Genomic DNA, 21377 nt, shown 5'->3' on the forward strand with positions numbered 1-21377 from the left:
GCCTGGCGTGCTGCAATTCATGGGGTCGCAAAGAGTCAGACATGAGTGAGCGACTGAACTGAACTGAAAAAGAGATATGAGAGTAAGAAAGTAACAAATTCAGTGTAGTGGTTATGAATGTGACATCATAGTGACATCATATTGGTTGTGGGAAGTCTTCACCTAGATTTTTATACCTGATTTTCCTGTCTGTATACATGCCCTCTTAACCTGGCAATGGAATTTAACCTACTTTTCTTTACCACCTATCATTGTCCTTCCAGGCATCTTCCTTGTTGACTGTATTTAAAGTTTTTTGTTTCTTGGGCTTTGTCTCATTTCCGAGCACTTACCCATGCTGTCTCTGATGCCCGAGTTTGCTGCATCACCCACCCCACACACTTTGTGTTTTTTGTAATAAAAAAAATTAACAAATTTAAATATATGTTCACATATTACTTTATAATAAGATCTTAAGTCTGTTTCCCTCAGTTAAAGTTAGATATTTCCTTATTTGTATTCCCAGAGCACCTATACAGGTTTTCATAGAACAATTTTTTGTTTACAAGTGTTTTTCCTAGCTAGACTGTAAGCTTGTTTAAGACTTGGAGCTGTTACTCAGTTTTTGTGTTCATTAGCACAATTTTTGGCATAATTCATATGTTAGCATGTTCATTGAAATGTAAAGAGAGATCAGTCAGGGGTCTTAAAAAAACTAGTCCAGATCTTAAACTAAGAAGATGATAGGAACAATGGCAAAAAACATGAAAACCATGTGAAGAATGGATAGAACGTGATGATATGCAGAACAAAGGAGGAGAGAACAACTTGGAAAGTCAGTTTTAAATATTACTGATTAAGTTGATTAAAATGTGCTTCTCCTCAGATAGAAATGTCCTAGCACAACTTTAAAATATGCTGCTGGAACCTTGGGAGATAGATTTCAAAGATTTCAAAATCAAACTACATTTGTTTGCTATCAGGAAAAGGACCACTCTGCCATGGATTATGTTTCTATTCCCTGGGAATAGGATTCCATGCCTGAGCCAACATTTCCAGCATCATAGACAGTAAATGATTTTAGAGTAAGTTCCTTCCAGAGGTCTTGGTGAAAGAAAACTGTGCAAGATTAAATATCATCTGTCCTGCCTTGGATATGGTCTGTTTTTACTGTTTCTTATCTATCTAAATTTTATCTTTAAAGTTTCATTTGTATTTGTCCTAGTGTTGTTTCTGTGACCGTTTAAAAAGCTCCAGGCCTTTTCTCTTATCCTTCCCTTTTGTAATTACCATTCATCCCACCTGGATCAGGGGCCACTTTACCAGTCTTTGAAGTTGTTTGTTGGTTAAGATTATCTCATGTTTGAGGTTTTGTGAATTCTTCTGTGATTATTTTGACTTACTGAGTTTGGCTTTGAAATATTATATTTAGATGTTAAGAATGTTAGACCTTAGGAATTCATGGCTAGTCCTAATTAAGTAATGAAGATGTTTACTGGGAAGATCCAGCCAACTTAGTGCTTCTATTCTGCTTCTCAGTTTAATTCCTCTCTACTACATTTTGAGGCCAACTCTCTCTCTCTTTTTTTTTTTTTTTTTTTTTGCAGTGGGGCAGTGTCAGGCTGATAGAACTAGTGTATGCTAACCTATGTAATATATATATGTTTGTATGTGTCCGACTGAACTGAACTGATGTGTGTGTGTATATATATATATGCTGCTGCTGCTAAGTCACTTCAGTCGTGTCCGACTCTGTGTGACCCCACGGACGGCAGCCCACCAGGCTCCCCCGTCCCTGGGATTCTCCAGGCAAGAACACTGGAGTGGGTTGCCATTTCCTTCTCCAATGCATGAAAGTGAAAAGTGAAAGTGAAGACTCTCAGTCGTATCCGACTCTTAGCGACCCCATGGACTGCAGCCTACCAGGCTCCTCCGTCCATAGGATTTTCCAGGCAAGAGTACTGGAGTGGGGTGCCATTGCCTTCTCCGGTATATATATATATTTTCTGATTAGCACTTATGGATTCAAAGCAAATAAAAAGTGCCTTAGTTACCTGTTTTAGATCTGCGTTCAAAAAGGCTTAAGAAACATTGTTTTTGGTAGATACGTATTTTGTGTATTTTTCTCGGTGAAATCTCACCTTTAGCTTCTCCTTTGTTAAAATATCTGGTATGAGAGTTGAGAAGGAAGGTGGTCAGTTAAAATGGATGTAAACCCTTTGTATGTTTCCTTGAAAAAAGCTGAAAATTATATGTACCAAATATTTAAACAAATTTTGTATGTAATGTAAAGCATGATTTTGTTTTTAAATTAGTTTTTAAAATTTCTGTTTACTGAGTTGACTTCAATATATATGATATAACCAGTAATTTTAACATATTTTGGCCTAGTGTTGACATATCCCCTTATTAAAAAGTAGATTTCTAGGTTCCTTTGATTCTTACCTATTCTCTTCCAGGGGTAATGTGAATATCTTACCCTTTCATATCCATCCATTCTTATACTCATTAGTGTCAGAACTCTCTCAAAATATACTGTTTATACACTTCTCCATCACTTCTACCATACCACTGTATTCTGAGCCACCATCATCTCTCACCAGCCTATTTCCCTGCTTCCACTCTTGTCCCCTCTTGTCCATCCCTAACAACTTAGCTGCAGTCATATTAAATGTATACTTAAAATATCCCAAATTATGTCACTCTTAAACTGTCACCCAAATCCTCTTCTTTTTTTTTTTTTTTTTTTTTTTTAAAGCCATACTGTGCGGCTTGTAGGATTTTAGTTCCCCGACCAGGAACTGAACCTGGTTTTCAAATCCAATTCACATAAGTAGTCAACAGGAGCTAATTATAACAATGATAGTTCCTAGTATTATAGTTGATAAAATAATGATAAAGATGATTGGGTTTATTATTAGGGGAAGGACATGAACCAACATTTTCGGGGTACAGGCCTGATAGCTTAGTTAGCTGACCTTACTACTTCCTGCTAAAGTCTGAGCAAAAGCTACTCAGCTAAATATGAACTACAGTCTGAAGACAACTTCTGCTTTGTTGTATGTTTTTAGGCTATAAATCTCTTTAGGTGTAAATATAGAAAGATATTTTTAAAGGAAGTATTAATTTGTTCAGTTTAGTTCAGTCGCTCAATCGGGTCCGACTCTTTGCGACCCCATGAATCACAGCACACCAGGCCTCCCTGTCCATCACCAACTCCCAGAGTTTACTCAAACTCATGTCCATTGAGTTGGTGATGCCATCCAGCCATCTCATCCTCTGTCGTCCCCTTCTCCTCCTGCCCCTAATCCCTCCCAGCATCAGAGTCTTTTCCAATGAGTCAACTATTCTCATGAGGTGGCCAAAGTATTGGAGTTTCAGCTTCTGCATCAGTCCTTGCAATGAATACCCAGGACTGATCTCCTTTAGGATGGACTGGTTGGATCTCCTTGCAGTGCAAGGGACTCTCAAGAGTCTTCTCCAACACCACAGTTCGAAAGCATCAATTCTTCGGTGCTCAGCTTTCTTCACAGTCCAACTCTCACATCCATACATGACCACTGGAAAAACCATATAGCCTTGACTAGAAGGACCTTTGTTGCCAAAGTAATGTCTCTGCTTTTGAATATGCTATCTAGGTTGGTCATAACTTTCCTTCCAAGGAGTAAGCATCTTTTAAATTCAGTCACCGTCTGCAGTGATTTTGGAGCCCCAAAAATAAAATCAGCCAGTGTTTCAACTGTTTCCCCATCTATTTGCCATGAAGTGATGGGACCAGATGCCATTATCTTAGTTTTCTGAATGTTGAGCTTTAAGCCAACTTTTTCACTCTCCTCTTTCACTTTTATCAAGAGGCTCTTTAGTTCCTCTTCACTTTCTGCCATAAGGCTGGTGTCATCTGCATATCTGAGGTTATTGATATTTCTCCCGGCAATCTTGATTCCAGCTTGTGCTTCTTGCAGCCCAGCATTTCTCATGATGTGCTCTGCATATAAGTTAAACAAGCAGGGTGACAGTATACAGCCTTGACATAATCCTTTTCCTATTTGGAACCAGTGTGTTGTCCCATGTCTAGTTCTAACTGTTGCTTCCTGACCTGCATACAGGTTTCTCAAGAGGCAGGTCAGGTGGTCTGGTATTCCCATCTCTTGAAGAATTTTCCACAGTTTATTGTGATCCACACAGTCGAAGGTTTTGGCATAGTCAAGAAAGCAGAAATAGATGTTTTTCTGGAACTCTCTTGCTTTTTTGATAATCCAGTGGATATTGGCAATTTGATTTCTGGTTCCTCTGCGTTTTCTAAAACCAGCTTGAACATCTGGAAGTTCACAGTTCACGTATTGCTGAAGCCTGGTTTGGAGAATTTTGAGCATTTCGTTACTAGCGTGTGAGATGAGTGCAATTGTGCGGTAGTTTGAGCATTCTTTGGCATTGCCTTTCTTTGGGATTGGAATGAAAACTGACCTTTTCCAGTCCTGTGGCCACTTCTGAGTTTTCCAAATTTGCTGGCATATAGAGTACAGCACTTTCACAGCATCATCTTTCAGGATTTGAAATAGCTCAACTGGAATTCCATCACCTCCACTAACTTTGTTCGTAGTGATGCTTTTTCTAAGGCCCACTTGACTTCACATTCCACGATGTCTGGCTCTAGGTGAGTGATCACACCATCGTGATTATCTGGGTCGTGAACATCTTTTTTGTACAATTCTTCTGTATATTCTTGCCACCTCTTCTTAATATCTTCTGCTTCTGTTAGGTCCATACCATTTGTGTCCTTTATCGAGCCCATCTTTGCATGAAATGTTTCCTTGGTATCTCTGATTTTCTTGAAGAGATCTCTAGTCTTTCCCATTCTGTTGTTTTCCTCTATTTCTTTGCATTGATCGCTGAAGAAGGCTTTCTTATCTCTTCTTGCTATTCTTTGGAACTCTGCATTCAGATGTTTGTATCTTTCCTTTTCTCCTTTGCTTTTCGCTTGTCTTCTTTTCACAGCTATTTGTAAGGCCTCCTCAGACAGCCATTTTGCTTTTTTGCATTTCTTTTTCTTGGGGATGATCTTGATCCCTGTCTCCTGTACAATGTCATGAACCTCCATCCATAGTTCATCAGGCACTCTGTCTATGAGATCTAGTCCCTTAAATCTATTTCTCACTTCCACTGTATAATCATAAGGGATTTGATTTAGGTCATACCTGAATGGTCTAGTGGTTTTCCCCACTTTCTTCAATTTAAGTCTAAATTTGCCAATAAGGAGTTCATGATCTGATCATAAGGGCGTCAGAAGGCAGACACACTGAAACCATAATCACAGAAAACTAGACAATCTGACCACATGGACCACAGCCTTGTCTAACTTGATGAAACTAAGCCAGGCTGTGTGGGGCCACCCAAGATGGACAGGTCAGGGTGGAGAGGTCTGACAGAATGTGGTCCACTGGAGAAGGGAATGGCAAACCACTTCAGTACTCTTGCGTTGAGAACCCCATGAACAGTATAAAAAGCCAAGATGATAGGAAACTGAAAGAGGAACTCCCCAGGTCGGTAAGTGCCCAATATGCTATTGGAGATCAGTGGAGAAATAACTCCAGAAAGTATGAAGGGATGGAGCCAAAGCAAAAACAATACCCAGTTGTGGATGTGACTGGTGATAGAAGCAAGGTCTGATGCTGTAAAGAGCAGTATTGCATAGGAACCGGAAATGTTTGGTTCATGAATCAAGGCAAATTGGAAATGGTCAAACAGGAGATGGCAAGAGTGAACGTTGACATTCTAGGAATCAGTGAACTGAAATGGACTGGAATGGGTGAATTTAACTCACATGACCATTATATCTACTACTGTGGCAGGAATCCCTTAGAAGAAATAGAGTAGCCATCATGGTCAACAAAAGAGTCGAAATGCAGTACTTGGATGCAATCTCAAAAACAATAGAATGATCTCTCTTTGTTTCCAAGGCAAACTGTTCAATATCACGGTTATCCAGTACTATGCCCCAACCAGTTACGCTGAAGAAGCTGAAGTTGAATGGTTCTATGAAGACCTACAAGACCTTTTAGAACTAACACCCAAAAAAGATGTGCTTTTCATTATAGGGGACTGGAATGCAAAAGTAGGAAGTCAAGAAACACCTGGAGTAACAGGCAAATTTGGCCTTGGAATACGGAATGAAGTAGGGCAAAGGTTAATAGAGTTTTGCCAAGAGAATGCACTGGTCATAGCAAACACTCTCTTCCAACACAAGGGAAGACTATACACATGGACATCACCAGATGTTCAACACCGAAATCAGATTGATTATATTCTTTGCAGCCAAAGATGGAGAACCTTTATACAGTCAGCAAAAACAAGACCGGGAGCTGACTGTGGCTTACTTAGCTCATGAACTCCTTATTGCCAAATTTAGACTTAAATTCAAGAAAGTAGGGAAACCACTAGACCATTCAGGTATGACCTAAATCAAATCCCTTATGATTATACAGTTGACATGAGAAATGTATTTAAGGGACTAGATGTGATAGACAGAGTGCCTGATTAATTTGTTAGAACATACTTAATCTTCTTTGGGCAGCAGACTCCCTGAAGCTATTCTGTAACTCTGACTGTAATTTTAGGGGCTAGAATCCCATACACCTATCCACCAACCACCTAAGTAGTCCCTAAAAGGAAAAAAGATTTTTTTTTTTTAATGAGTTTTGTTTCAACAAAGTGACAGTGGAAAAAAAACACTTTATAGTCTGCAAATTAAGACTCTTTACACATGAAATTTAAAAGGTTTGTTTTAAAAAACTTAAGGATACATTTATTTCCCTTTAAATCATAATTACTGCTGAGTTCTAATTCTAAAAAAGGAAAAACACAGGAAAATGGCATGGAACTTACAGAATTCAAAAAAATTTCAGGAGAGTACCAGGATATCTCTCATCAATTTTACATACATAAGTTAATTCAAATGGAGCAAAGTGAACTCTTCTTTTGATGATTCTGATATAACATTTATCATTAAAACTAATAGACTCTTAGAATTCTGAAATTAATTGTACAGAATAAAAAACTTCATTCTACAATAGACTGGTTCCAAATTGTAAAAGGAGTACGTCAAGGCTGTATATTGTCACTCTGCTTATTTAACTTATATGTAGAGTACATCATGTGAAATGCCAGGCTGGATGAAGCACAAGCTGCAATCAAGATTGCTGGGAGAAATATCAATAACCTCAGGTATGCAGATGACACCACCCTTATGGCAGAAAGTGAAGAGGAACTAAAAAGCCTCTTGATGAAAGTGAAAGAGGAGAGTGAAAAAGCTGGTTTAAAACTCAGCATTCAGAAAACGAAGATCATGGCATCAAGTCCCACCACTTCATGGCAACTAGATGGGGAAACAATGGAAATAGCGAACAACTTAATTTTCTTGGGTTCCAAAATCACTGCAGATGGTGACTGCAGCCAAGAAATTAAAAGTTGCTTGCTTCTTGAAAGAAAAGCTCTGACCAACATAGGTAGCATATTAAAAAGCAGAGATGTTACTTTACCAACAGAGGTCCGTCTAGTCAAGGGTATGGTTTTTCCAGTAGTCATGTATGGATGTGAGAGTTGGACCATAAACATGGCTGAGTGCTGAAGAATTGATGCTTTTGAACTGTGGTGTTGGAGAAGACTCTTGAGAGTCCCTTGGAGTGCAAAGAGATCAGACCAGTCAATCCTAAAGGAAATCAATCCTGAATATTCATTGGAAGGACTGATGCTGAAGCTGAAGCTCCGCTACTTTGGCCACCTATGCGAAGATCTGACTCAGTGGAAAAGACCCTGATGCTAGGAAAGATTGAAGGCGGGAGGAGAAGGGGATGACAGAGGATGAGATGGTTGATGGTTGGATGGCATCACCGAGTTGATGGACATAATTTTGAGCAAGATCCGGGAGTTGGTGATGGCATGCTGCAGTCCATGGGGTTACAGAGTCGGACATGACTGAGCGACTGAACTGAACCTAACCTGAATATTGTGCAAAGAGGTTTTACTTTTTTGAAAGCAAAACTAAATATGTAAAATGCCTAGACAGAGGAAGACTAAAATGTTTCTCTTCCATCAATACCAAATTTACCCAAACTCCCTGGGTGTTTGCCAGAGGGAGAGAAAACACAAATATGTAGCATTTCAGTTTCCTACAAATTTAACAAGGAACTTGAGATATTAAGTGATTATTAAATAGCTTGGGTGATTTCAACAGACTTGCACATCACATTTGGCTTTTGAAGCCTGCAGTCTTATCAGTTTATCATACCTACTGGTAAATGGTAGTAACTACAGTCTTTATTTTGAAATGAGAAGAAATTGTTTATTCTTACTTAGAGTGGCAAAAAAATATACTTATTCATAGTGTACCAGATGGATGTCAAATTTGATGAATTTTTCCCCAAATTTTTTTGTGAAAGCATATAGTTACTGTATGTTCTCAAGTCTTTACAAATCTCTCCTGTCATGCCATTTCAGTTGACTTTGAATTACAAAGTGTACTATTAGGGATAGACACATTGACCTCAAGTAAATAACCTGTCAGTTTTGGAAGTTTCATAGAGGTCATGTTGGGGGAAAAAATTTGCAGAGATTTAGCAGTTACCATGATGAGTGCTCAAAATTACTAGTGTTGGATGTGATAAAGACTTAAAACACAAGAGTAAGCAGATTATTTAGTGAAGATCATAAATTTACACCAGGATGATGCATGAAAAGTTTATCCTACTGTTAACACGAATGAGAGCTTGTGACTTGAGATAAAATTTCCAGTATGCTATTCATGGGCTCAAAAAGTGCTTTACCTCAATAAACCTAGCTTATCAGTGAAGATGATATACTTTGGAAAACAGCTAGTTTAGAAAGTAGATATAGTGATGTCAGAGACACTCCTGGATATGAGTCCTCAGATACTTGAGGATTACTCATACTGAATAATAATTATTCATATTGAATAATAATGAGGATGCATGTGAAGATTTTGAATAGTTAAACCCAAACATGTTTTTAAAAATCTTTGTATGGAAAATATTTTGGGTTGCCATTTTTCAAGAATAGTGATGTTTTTTCTTTTAAAGGAATTGGAATCTTTGCATACAACAGAGCTTTAAGTTTCTCCTCTTATTTTCAGGACCCGCAGATAAACATTTAAGACTATATTGTTGCGAGTTTCTCACCTGTCCCCTTAATCCTTAGTTGACCTGTTTCTTTATCTTAGCAATATTCCCTTCATTTTATGTTTTTTACATAGGAGTAAGGTAAAGCTTGACATTTTCCAAAACATCATTCTTGATAAAAGTAATATTTTTGTTTAGGTGACAAACAGCATGTTTGGTGCTTCAAGAAAGAAGTTTGTAGAGGGGGTCGACAGTGACTACCATGACGAAAACATGTACTACAGCCAGTCTTCTATGTTTCCACATCGGTCAGAAAAAGATGTAAGTTAACCGGTTAAGCTATATTTACATAGTGTATGTCTGTTTCTTTCTGATTCCTGGAAAGCAGTATATGAACTGCAGAATACCATCTTTGGTTGAGTGACTCTGTTTTAGGCACAGTGGTAGGCCCTTGGGATACCAAAATGATGAACTTTCTAACATTCTAATTGGAGACAAAATGTCGTATGATTCTCAAGTTGGGATATGGTAGTACTGTACTAGGAAGTATTCAAGACATGAGGTAAACATGATATTACTTCTAGATCATTGATTTTTAAAATTTGTGAAATAAGTTTTCCTATTAAAATAATACTTTTATAAAGAGCAGAAAGCTGATTTGTACAGATTTAAAGCTTTAATGGCAGGCTTCAGTGAAACTTCCTTTGCTTTGTAATATTCTGGTTATAATCCTAGACCTCAGATAGGAAGACATCTCTTCTCTGTTAGCTGTAGGGATGCTGCAGTAGGAAAATATTGAAGAACTGTATTCACAACATGGAAGATAGTATATTAAAGAAATATGAATTAAATGCTTTGGAAGGTTATCAGTTCAGTAATCTCATTTGAAATGAAAGGATTTATAACACAGCCAAGCCATAATTAGCAAGTTGATAAAGTATTTTAAAATAAATTCCATAGTTATTTTCAAATTCTGGTAAGCTACTTTAAATTATACACTGTATACTGTAGTCAAACCAGTTGCATTCTTGTATTTTGTACTTGCCAGACTTTTTCCTCCCCTTTCAAACTTTTATAAGCTTGTTATTCCTAATTTCTCTAACTGTATAACAATTTACTCTAGGTATTAACCTAATGAGATTCTTACTGATGTTTTAAAACACTTATAAAATTTTAAGATGGGAGAAGGCAATGGCACCCCACTCCAGTACTGTTGCCCAGAAAATCCCATGGACGGAGGAGCCTGGTAGGCTGCAGTCCATGGGGTCACTAAGAGTCAGACACGACTGAGCGACTTCTCTTTCACTTTCCACTTTCATGCACTGGAGGAGGAAATGGCAACCCACTCCAGTGTTCTTTTCTGGAGAATCCCATGGACGGAGAAGCCTGGTAGGCTGCAGTCCATGGGGTCGCACAGAGTCAGACACGACTGAAGCGACTTAGCAGCAGCAGTAGCAGCAGCAAGATATGTAACAAATGCCCTCATTTTTCATTAAAGTTAATCATTAGTAAATTACTTCCTTAATCTTTTAGAATTTTACAAATAGGTTATTCAAGGTTTAAGCTAGAATTTTGATGGGGTTTGGTTTTGTTTTTCTATTTTAATGTTATTCCTTTTTAGTTGACAGTTGTGTCATTTTGGCAACTAACTATTAAACGCATTATTAGGACTCTTCAAAGTTCTAATAATGGTGGTTTTCTTTGTGCAATTGAGTAGCTCACAGAATAGTGTCATCTGATTAATTTTCTGTTATTTTACTGCCTTTCTAGCTATTTGCTATTTGATGTAAATTATAATTGAATTTTTTTTACATAAATTTCTAAGGTTAAGTTTTGATACTATAGTTAATACTTTAGGCTGTCTTTCTGGTAGCATCATTGCAGAAACTGATTTGTGTGGTGTGTTACTGTGATTGTACAGTACAAGTTAAGATTGATGCAAAAATGGTGCTGCACTATTGCTTATTGATGAAAAGCATTCATTTTGATCAGGAAGATAAGAAGGTGTCTAACTGAAATTCTTAAAGCATTTTCAGAGAATGAATGACAGAGATGTCTGTCTTCTAAGGAACAGAAATACTGTATGTTAAAATTTTTTAGTCAGAATTATTATATACATGCATATACATGTGCTTGTTACTACTCCAGGTTAGTTGTTTGTCGCAGAAATAACAGAATGATTTGCTTCAAAAAAAACTTCTTTTAAAAATTAATTAAGAAGAAAGTAAGACATAGAGATTAAGAATTGGGGCTCTAACACAGTACAGATATGAGTTTGGATCTTGGCTTTGCCTATTAGCAAAAACTTCTTCAAGGCCTCAGTTTTCTCATCTGAAAAAGGAAATAGTAATACTGTAGGCTACTTATGAATTTCTGCTATTGCTGAATCTTTTTTCATTAGAAAACAGTACAGAGATACTGCACAAATTTTAGAAAATATGCATGGAGCAGGGAGAAGAAAAATTACCTGTAATGGTGCAAGTTGGGAGTAATTTACTGCTAAACTTTTTTGATTTTATAATTCAAACATTTTTATTTAAAAATATATTTAGTTGAATCTCTGAGCGATATTGACATATTTTTCACTAGAAAGTTTGTACCAATTTTTACTGTCATCAGCGCCCTAAGAATACCACCTATTACCTTTAAATTTTTGCCAGTAAACAAAAGAAACATTGTTGTAATATAATGTGCATTAAAATATTGCTGAATTTACACACACACACACACACACACACTTACACACCAGTGATACTCTTTTTCTGTGTAATTGGCCATTTTCATTTCTTCCTTTGTGGATTACTGCTTTTATGCCATTTTCTATTCCTCTATTGAAATGATAGGTCTTATTTATTTGTTAGTGTTTCCCATATATTAAGATTATAACCTTCTGTTATTTGTTACAAATTTTGTTTTTTCAGTTTTTTGCTTTCAGGCTGTTTTTTATTTTAATATAAGAATATTTATCATTTTTATTCCATTTGACTCATATATTTTGTGTGACTTTATGGTTTTAATGATTTCTGTATTTGAGGTCATACCTCTGGAAGACTTTTCCCAACTACTTTCTTCTAGCACTTTTGTGCTTAATTCTTCATATATAACTTCATTAGAAATGTATTTTGGATAGAGGTATGAATTTGTGGTGCCAGATTACCCTTCTTGCTGCCCATACCCACTAAGGCTATCTGGTATTCATTTGTCCCAAAACATTTTTTTATAGTTTAGGTCACAGATTAGAAGACTTTTCCATAAAGAGCCAGATAGTAAATATTTTAGGCTTTGTGGGCCTGCTGCTGCTGCTGCTAAGTTGCTTCAGTCGTGTCCGACTTTGTGCAACCCCATAGACGGCAGCCCACCAGACTCCTCCTATGTCCCTGGAATTCTCCAAGCAAGAATACTGGAGTGGGTTGCCATTTCCTTCTCCAATGCATGCATGCATGCATGCTAAGTCACTTCAGTTGTCCTGACTCTGCGATCTGTCCCGACTCTGCGATCCCATGGACAGCACCCCACCAGGCTCCTCTGTCCATGGGATTCTCCAGGCAAGAATACTGGGGTGGATTGCCAGTTCCTTCTCCTAGAGGCTAAATAAAGGATAATATGTAGGTATTTATATAACCATTTAAAACATGGAAAACCATTCTTAATTTATGCATCCTACAAATATAAGTACTGTACTGGATTTGGCCTGCGTTCAGTAAATTGCCACCCCTGAGTTAGACTATTCATTTAGGCTAATTGGAATTCTCCCTTAATATATATAGTATATATATATTATATATATATATATATATACTATATATATATATATATAGTATATATATATATACTATATATATACTAAGATCTGATGTGTTTGGCCTGTTCCTAAACTCTTGTTCTGTTTATCATACTGATTCTGTGGAAGAACTGCAACATAGTTGAATTGCTGTAGCTTTATAGGCAATTTTCACATAACTTTAGATAAGATCTTTCACATCCTTCACAAAAATGTTTTTGACTGTTACACATTTATACTGGTATTTACCTTATTTCAGAAGTGTGTGTTTCTTTTATTTCTGTTCTTTATGCCCTTTAGTAAATAGGGTTTTATGGTAGCCATTTTCATTTTCTAATTGCTTTTTACTGATGTATGGAATAGTTGTTATGTATATATATTTATTTTATAACCAGCTACCTGACAAAACTCTTTTATTATTTTTTGATTGAGACTATGGACTCTTGAAATTCTACTTTATTATGAATTTATATCTCAGTCACATGGTTTATTAGCTGTGTCCTTAGGCAAGTTACTCAGTCTCTGTGTATCTGAGTTTTCTCATCTATAATACATGACTCATGGGTGGTTTTAAGGAGTGAATGAATAGCTATATGCAAAACTTAAAGACCAAATAGTAAATATTAAATGTGGATGCTGATATGAATAATTATGACATTCCATTTAATTCTTTTTGTTTGTTTTTTTTTTTTTCAGTAGTTGCGTATATCATCTGCAGATAATGATTATTTTGTGCTTTTAAGGCTTTTGAAAAGAAAAAATTTTAACATAATGAATAACTGGGACATTTTTGTAATTTTTTTTCCTCCCTGGTGAGGAAATAATTTTAAAATGTAATTTATGATAAAGGAAAACTGGCCAGTAGTTGAATGATTCTTTAATCCAACTATCCAAAAAAATCTCAGAAGCAAAAAGATCCCCAAAACCTAACTAATTCCTATCTGCCCTAACTGTAGAGCATGAAACTTGTTTCTTCATCATATGCATGATTGTAGAAGTGTTTGGGAAAGTGTTCTTTGTAAGATTGTGTGCTGATTAAATTGCTAAGTATTTCTTTAGAACTACTTCATATTTTCCAAGATGTTTTATTTCAAGAGATGCCTGTACGTGTATGTGTCCTTTTATAGAATGCTGAGTTTCCTGGTTTTAAGGTATAAAAGTAATTTTATAAATATTGGAGACACATTACTTAAATGTTTTCACAAGATTAAGTAAATCATAGGCAGATATGAGCTTGATTTTTCCCTTTCCCTTTTTTGAATCTTAGTGCTGCCATTTATTAGCTCTGAGACTTCGGGCAGTTTTGGCGGGGGGAACTTAGAGAAAATGAAAAAATATTCATATAACATAATAGACAACTCTTTGGGGACAATATAATCTAAGCAATTTAGGGTTTTCTTTAAAAATATATCTAATGTAATAAAATTGCTCACATTTTCTAATCTAAGTCTTTGTTGCACTCATTTGATAACTTATTTAAGCATAAGTATTTTGGAAGCACAAATTTGTGGGAACCCCTTTTTCCTTGTTTTAATATGTGCTGTAAAGACATACAAAATGTAGTGCCTATTTGTCCTTACTTTTAAAAAAGTAACTCTTAAAACCTGTTAAAGTAAGCTACTTCCCATTTTGACAAATAGCAACCATTTTGAACTTCTACCTTTCATACTTGTGTTAGCCTATAGCAATTATGGCAACTAGGATTTCTCTCAGGCCAATTAATAATCGATAGTTTATTAAAATCTAGTCTAAAATAAGGATACCGTCTATCACCATTACTGTTGTCATATTCATAATTAGTATTTCATTACATATGGAGTCATGCTGGCTGACTCTCCAGCTCTTTGAGTTTGTTTCTGTCACAGGAGCTTGCAGTTTTTCACGTAATTTTTTCTCATTCCATCCATGTACCTGCCGAAATATTTCACATGAGAAGCCTCACGTAAAATATTTCAGAGAGAAGCCTCTCTGATCACTCTTTTCCTAAGTAGTCTTGTATATAATATCAGTACTGCTCTTGCTGTACCTTCTAACTTCTTTCTTGCATTTTAACAGTTATAACACCAATCTTTACCTGATGTATATATTTATTAATTATTTGTTATCCTGTCTACTGCGGTAGAATTCGTTTAACAAAGGCAAGGAACTTGCCTCTCTAGTTCACTGCTGTGTTCTTAAAACTTACAATAAGGTGTAGGAGATAGTAGGCTCTTACTGAGTCTTTGTTAGAGAAAGGGAAGGAAATGAGTTGATATTGAAAATAACAAAGCTAACGTTATTTGCAGATGGATATGATTGTTTACCTAAAAATCTTTGAAAATAACCTTTAAAACTTTTAATAGAAAATTTGAATATGTATAAATATGTCAAAATTTTATATGACAGCAGTAACCTAATAGAGTTAAATGTAAATAAATCAGACTGTAAAGAAATTAGAATTAAATATCAAATCATTTGAAGGGAATGTTCTAAAATCTCAGTTTCATTGGCATTTAAATAATCTTCAGACTGTATTTTAAAGATAAAGTTCTATTTATAAAAGGGAGTTAAAATGATACACTTAAAAGGTGTAACAAATTTTGATATATCTACAAAAATAATTGTAATATGTTTATTCATTAATAACAATCATAAAAATCCATAGTCAGAAAATACAGTTTCATTCTATCATAGTGGTCGAGAGGGTCTTTTGTTGTTTTTTGACTTTTTTCTTTGTTTGCTTCTAAGTGGAAGAGTAGTCATTGTCTGAAAGGGAACATTGAAGTAACTTGCTGTGGGAGCGTAATTAATACAAACTTTGTAGAAAACAGTTTAGCGGTGCATATTAAGAGCCTTTATCATGCCTCTCTATAAATTTGTGCTTTGACTCTGACCTAAAATTTAGACAATATAAAGATGTTCGTTGCCATACTCTTTTTAGTAAAGATTTTGAGTGTTAAATGTTCAATTGGAATGTATTACATTGACTATTTTAGGATATATTATACTTCTAAAAAATGTTATTCTTGAAAACTTGATGTTTTAATCAAAATTGCTTGAAATGCCTGGTAAACTCATAAGTTGTTACTGGTTTGTGATTTATAAACTACCGAGGCCCTATGACTTAATGACTGTTTTGTTTTTCTGCCTGCACCCTCCTTTGTCCCGTTCTTCTGTTTATCTTTTTAATACATTATTTTCTCATAGTCTTTCTTTTTGAAAGAAAGAGTTGTTTTCTTTCTTCTTTCTTGTTTGCTAGATTTCATTCTGACTTCAGTGGTTTCTTATTTTTTAACCATACTGTTTTTAATTTTAATATATTTTTCAGATTCTATGTAGATTTAAAACTTTCTTTACCTTTGTTTCTTTTTCTGTTTGTATATATTATATAGTCAAAGTCATATATCTTTGCTGTTTTTGTCCTAGAAAAAAATGACAGTGCTCGGAATTATATTGTCACCATACCTTTAAGTTTATTGTACAATGGATTTTTAAGGAACACTTAAAAATGTATTTCACTTTTAAATTGCTTTTATGGTCATGGAGTTTTTATTTAATAAAACTTTATTGTATTTTGAAGTCATTTGTTATGGAGAAAATTATTTCTTGACCAAATTGATTTTAATGTTTCTTAAAATAGGTTTTGTGACTGAAGGTACATTTATTGGAGGGCATATTTGTGAGAGGTGGTCACTGTTGGGAAGCATGAGGGGGACAGAATAATTAACGCTTCTTTGCTGTTATGGATTGCTGGAGCAGTTTTGCCTATTATTAGGCAAAGGAGCCAGATTTGACTATTACAAAGTTTTCAAATACACATTTTGTAAAACAATAATTTTAGACTTGGTCATGATTTTCAGAATTATAGCTAGTAACAGTGGAAATGACTTAAAAACACAGTTTCTTACTTGTTGATTTCCTTGGCTTTCTGTATATTGAGCAAAAGGATAAAGGAGCTCTTTGTTGAGTGAGGGAAATGACTTGAATTACATTACTATTTCCTCTGGTTGTTCCTGGCTTTTAGTGTTGTTTTTTGACTGAAATGTGTGTTGTAGACTGAGAAATGAAGAAGAATATAATTGTTATGATGGTTTTAGACTGGGAACACAGTAACCTACTTACTGGTTGATTGTGTGACATTTTACCTAGAATTAGTTTGATAAACTTTTCTTCTTAGGCAAAAATGAATATAAAACTAGGGTACTAGTGATTGCTCAGTGGCAAAAAATCTGCCTGCTAATGCAGGAGGCACAGGTTCAATTCCTGGGTCAGAAGAATCCCCTGGAGAAGGAAATGGCAACCCACTCCAATATTCTTGCATGGGAAATCGGACAGAGGGCCTGGCAGGCTTCAGTCTATGAGGTCACAAGAGTCGGACTCAGCTTAGCAACTAAACAACAACAAAGTATGTCTCTTGATCTAAAGTTCTATATTTTTCTAAGACATTTATCTGTGTATAGTTAACTTTCAACATTTAAAAAAATTATGTAAATTTTCTGTTGTCTGCTAGTTACAGTTATTTCTGTGCCAGTGTACATTTTGAACATTTTTTTGTTCTTACAAATACCATTTCTACCCCATATTCCTTCATTGTGTGTTAAATCTATTTTTAAAAAATCTATTTTTAAATTTATTTTTACCACTAATATATTTCATGAAGCATGCTTTCAGAGTTTAAAAATGCATACCACTTGGGCTTCCCTGGTGTCTCAGACAGTAAGGAACCTGCCTGCAATGAAGGAGATCTGGGTTTGATCCCTGGATTGGGAAGATCCCCTGGAGAAGGGAATCGCTGCCCACTCCAGTATTCTTGCCTAGAGAATTCCATGGACAGAGGAGCCTGGTGGGCCACAGCCCATGTGATCACAAAGAGTCAGACACAACCAAGCGACTAACACAGACCAATAGGATTGATTTCATAAGAAATTATATATTTGCATTTTGGACACATTTTGAAGTCATTTGAATATATGTTTAGCTGATCAATGCTTATTTTACTTGGATGGTTGTAAGGTTATAAACTATTAAACTTTCATATTTCTGTAAAACAGCATTTACTAACCTTCCTCATATACTCATACATAGAGAAAATCATAATATTTTATGTGTCACACTGGTATTTGGGTCACCCTACTGCTCTTTGACTCAAGTATTTTTGGCCCAGGGATCCATTCTTCCTTTACCTTAATGGTGTGTCTCCTCCTCTATGTTATCTCTCAGTGCTGAGAGGAGTGATACCTGTAACTCACTTGTGAATGTATAACCTTTCTGAGAAGGTAGATAAAATGTCTGTTCTTTGGAGCTATGTACACAGTAAGCATATACATTTCTGGGAAAAGTAAAATTTCAGTGGTCCATTTTAGGATATTTACATTATGTATCATTCTAAGTCATGGGTTCATGTTGGCCAGCATCTTATATGTGAAGCCTGAAGAAACTATTCTCTTTTACTTTTGTTCATAGATTATAAAGATACAGAAAATCATGATTATTAAGGCCTTCTGTCACCAACTAAAGCTTCATTATACATTTTCTTTGATCTGTTTCTTGCAAGTTGGAAACGAACTTTTAATGTGCTTAAAATATTTGCGGTTATGTGGTAATAGTAACAATAATTGTACCTAACAAAAGAACTTGGTCAGGCATAAAATGCATATTCTTTTAGTTTAATTGTTTATATTGTTTATCCTTCAGAGTTCAGAAGGAATATTTATAAGGTTTGATCTTCTTTAGAAAATGTGTTGCTGTATTTAAATACAGTGTTTAGTGTGAACTTAGCTATATCCCAAAAGAGTCTGCTGTGTGTCATTAGTAAAACTACTGTGTATAAAAACTTTCCTGAATTTCAGAATAATTAAAACAATTCAGAATTTCAGCATGAAGATAGCAGGAAATGTATATTGGATAAGACTCTACTGTTAAAATATTTCTCCTCCTGGCTTTCTTAATGTGGTCAATGTGGACCCAGTTCTTCACTGGAAACCAGAGTGGCCTCTGATAGTTCCGTCTGATGAGTCTCCATCCACCTCCTTTCCCCTTTACCTCAACCATTTCAGTAGGACCCCTTTTTAGTCCCACTTCTGTTCTAACTTAGTATCTTACCATTTCCACCCAGTTATGCTCTTGGAATTATCTTTCCAAAGCACACAGTTTGATCATGTCACTTCCCGGCTTAAAATTATTTTTTCTGGGGTATCTCTGGTAGGCCAGTGGTTAAGACTCTGGGCTTCCAAAGCAGGGAGCCTGCATTTGATCCTTGCTCGAGGAAGTAGGATCCTACATGCCACGCAATGTGGCTCCCAAAGAAAGTGTTAAAAATTATTTTTTCTCTTTATTGCCATAGTAGGTAGCCATCTTTGCATAGCATTTAAGAAGACCATTTACATCTGGCCCCATCATACTCTTTATTTCCCATTCTTCTGTGCCCCAGTGTGCATAGGGTGGGCCTTATCTCCTTTCCCTAATTACTCTATTGTTCAGTCACTGTTGTTTCTTGTATTTTGTTTTCTAGTCATGTCACTAGCTTTTATCACACTTGCTTCATATTCTTTCCCTGAAAGACCCCTCATCTGTACCCACATCAGATGTTAACACTCTACAAAGTATTCGACCCTTTTTTAGAAATAACTTTCCTCCAGTGATGCTTTATACTTCCTTTAGAGCATTTACCACACTGTGCCTTGGAACATAATTAGTTGTATTAATATAATTCATTCTGTTCTTTCACTAGATTATAACCCTTTTGATAACATGACTCATATGTTATTTAATTAAGGTGTTTTGTTGGTTGCTTAATATAAGACATGGAATACACAAACATACACTTACGCATACACATTTTCATTTACTCAGTTTAAGCATCTAGCTTTTTTATAGCACTGCTACATGCAGTGCTAGTCTCTATGAGGAAATAAAAATGACATGTTCCATGAATATAACATGCCTTCAAAGAATTTTATTCAGGGGGGGGAGATAATGCAGTAGATTGAAGGGCATTGTGTACAAATGCCATGCATGTACATACAATGTACATTATATACCACGTATAAATATTTTTGTAAGTATTTTGGGTTTGTCCTTTGGTGTTGTACCATGTCTCCATGTATATGGTTATGTGTGTATGTCTGTTAGATTTTTCTGCCCACTTAATACACATCAGTTATTTCTATATGAAAATCAGTAGCTGTTATAAAATACAAAACTTTCTATTTAGATAATTTCATTTTCAATAAATAAAATAATAAACTGAATTTAGAACTTAGCTTAATATATTATTTAAGAATCAAGTAATTTTAGTTAAATTTATAGAGACTGACTTGAGGTACTGTCTTCATGTATTTATTAACCTAGTTTGCTTTTGTTTTTTTAAGTAAAGTAGTGATGCTGTCATAGTTTTATTTAGAGTAATTTGGAGAAAAAACACTTTATAGTGATCAAAAACTGATTTTATTTGCATAGTTGGATGTCATCCAGTGTGTTATGCTCTTAATTAACGTGGAATTCACTATGCAATGTTTATGTTTTTCTGAAGATTGAGAAGAAATGTGGATTTGACTCACATACTATGATATGTTGTATGTAAAGTGTCAATGCAATGTTCTGTGTACTTTCTTTATGCTCTAATATAATTAATTTGTTTCTAGATGCTGGCATCACCATCTACATCAGGTCAGCTGTCTCAGTTTGGGGCAAGTTTATACGGGCAACAAAGTAAGAATTTTGTATTTATTATGGGATACTTTATTTAAAGAAAAAAGTAACTATCAAATAAAAAATAATGCTGCCCTTGTGGGTTTATTCTAGGATTTAAAAGGAAGGATATTTAATTTTCAGTTTTCCTTATTTTACTTAGCAAAACCTCATTATTTCAGACCTTGCTAATTCAAAATTATTTGGATATAGGATAGATCAAAATTTACTTCTGCCTCTTTCATATCTGTATGTTCCTTTGCAGTAGTTTTGGAGAAGATTTGCTAAACAAATTAAAAGTAGACATCCTCTGTGTTTTCAATTAGAGGAAGTTACAGGATTTTTGATTGGCCAGTTAAGTGGGTTGTTTTGCTTATGTTTTTTGGCCTTATTATTAATGTAAGCCCATACCTAGCAGTTTGTGAAATGCTCTCTTTGTTTAGCAAATACTTCTTTACTGTAGCTCAGTCTGGGTATATATAATCTATGTTTTTGACTCATAGTTCAATGCTTTTTCCATATACAAGATTTTATTTCTTATTTTGTGTTGTAATAACTTTTATAGCGCTTAGCACAGTGCCTAGCGCATAGTAAGCGCTCAATAAATGTTAACTATTATTATGACATAAAATTTTTATAAAACTAAATTAAAAATTTTCACCAATTTTTCAAATTAATTTTCCAAACTTATCTATTAATAAGGTATATCATCTCTTTTAATGTCAGAGACTACTGATTTCTCATGTCTTTAGTGGGAGGGGAGTGTTAAAAGGGATATAAATTCCCATGAAAAATTATAGAATAATAGAGTAACTGAA

The 21377-nt window shown here is 35.2% G+C and overlaps 1 protein-coding gene across 10 annotated transcripts in view; it reads left to right on the top strand.

The window, feature by feature from the left end:
- Nucleotides 1-21377, top strand: part of CNOT2 (CCR4-NOT transcription complex subunit 2) — a 132054-nt gene that overhangs the window by 80148 nt on the left and 30529 nt on the right. For 6 of the 10 annotated variants that reach the window (XM_025283964.3, XM_006058403.4, XM_025283963.3 and 3 more), the window contains exons 3-4: nt 9309-9431; nt 20514-20580. In XM_025283964.3, coding sequence (XP_025139749.1) covers nt 9309-9431; nt 20514-20580 — 190 coding nt within the window. Of the gene's footprint in view, nt 1-9303; nt 9432-20513; nt 20581-21377 lie in introns of those variants that run through there. The other 4 variants (XM_006058405.4, XM_025283967.3, XM_044941622.2 and 1 more) reach the window with 2 other exon arrangements.

Source organism: Bubalus bubalis, chromosome 4 (assembly GCF_019923935.1).
Source record: "Bubalus bubalis isolate 160015118507 breed Murrah chromosome 4, NDDB_SH_1, whole genome shotgun sequence".
Taxonomy (NCBI): domain Eukaryota; kingdom Metazoa; phylum Chordata; class Mammalia; order Artiodactyla; family Bovidae; genus Bubalus; species Bubalus bubalis.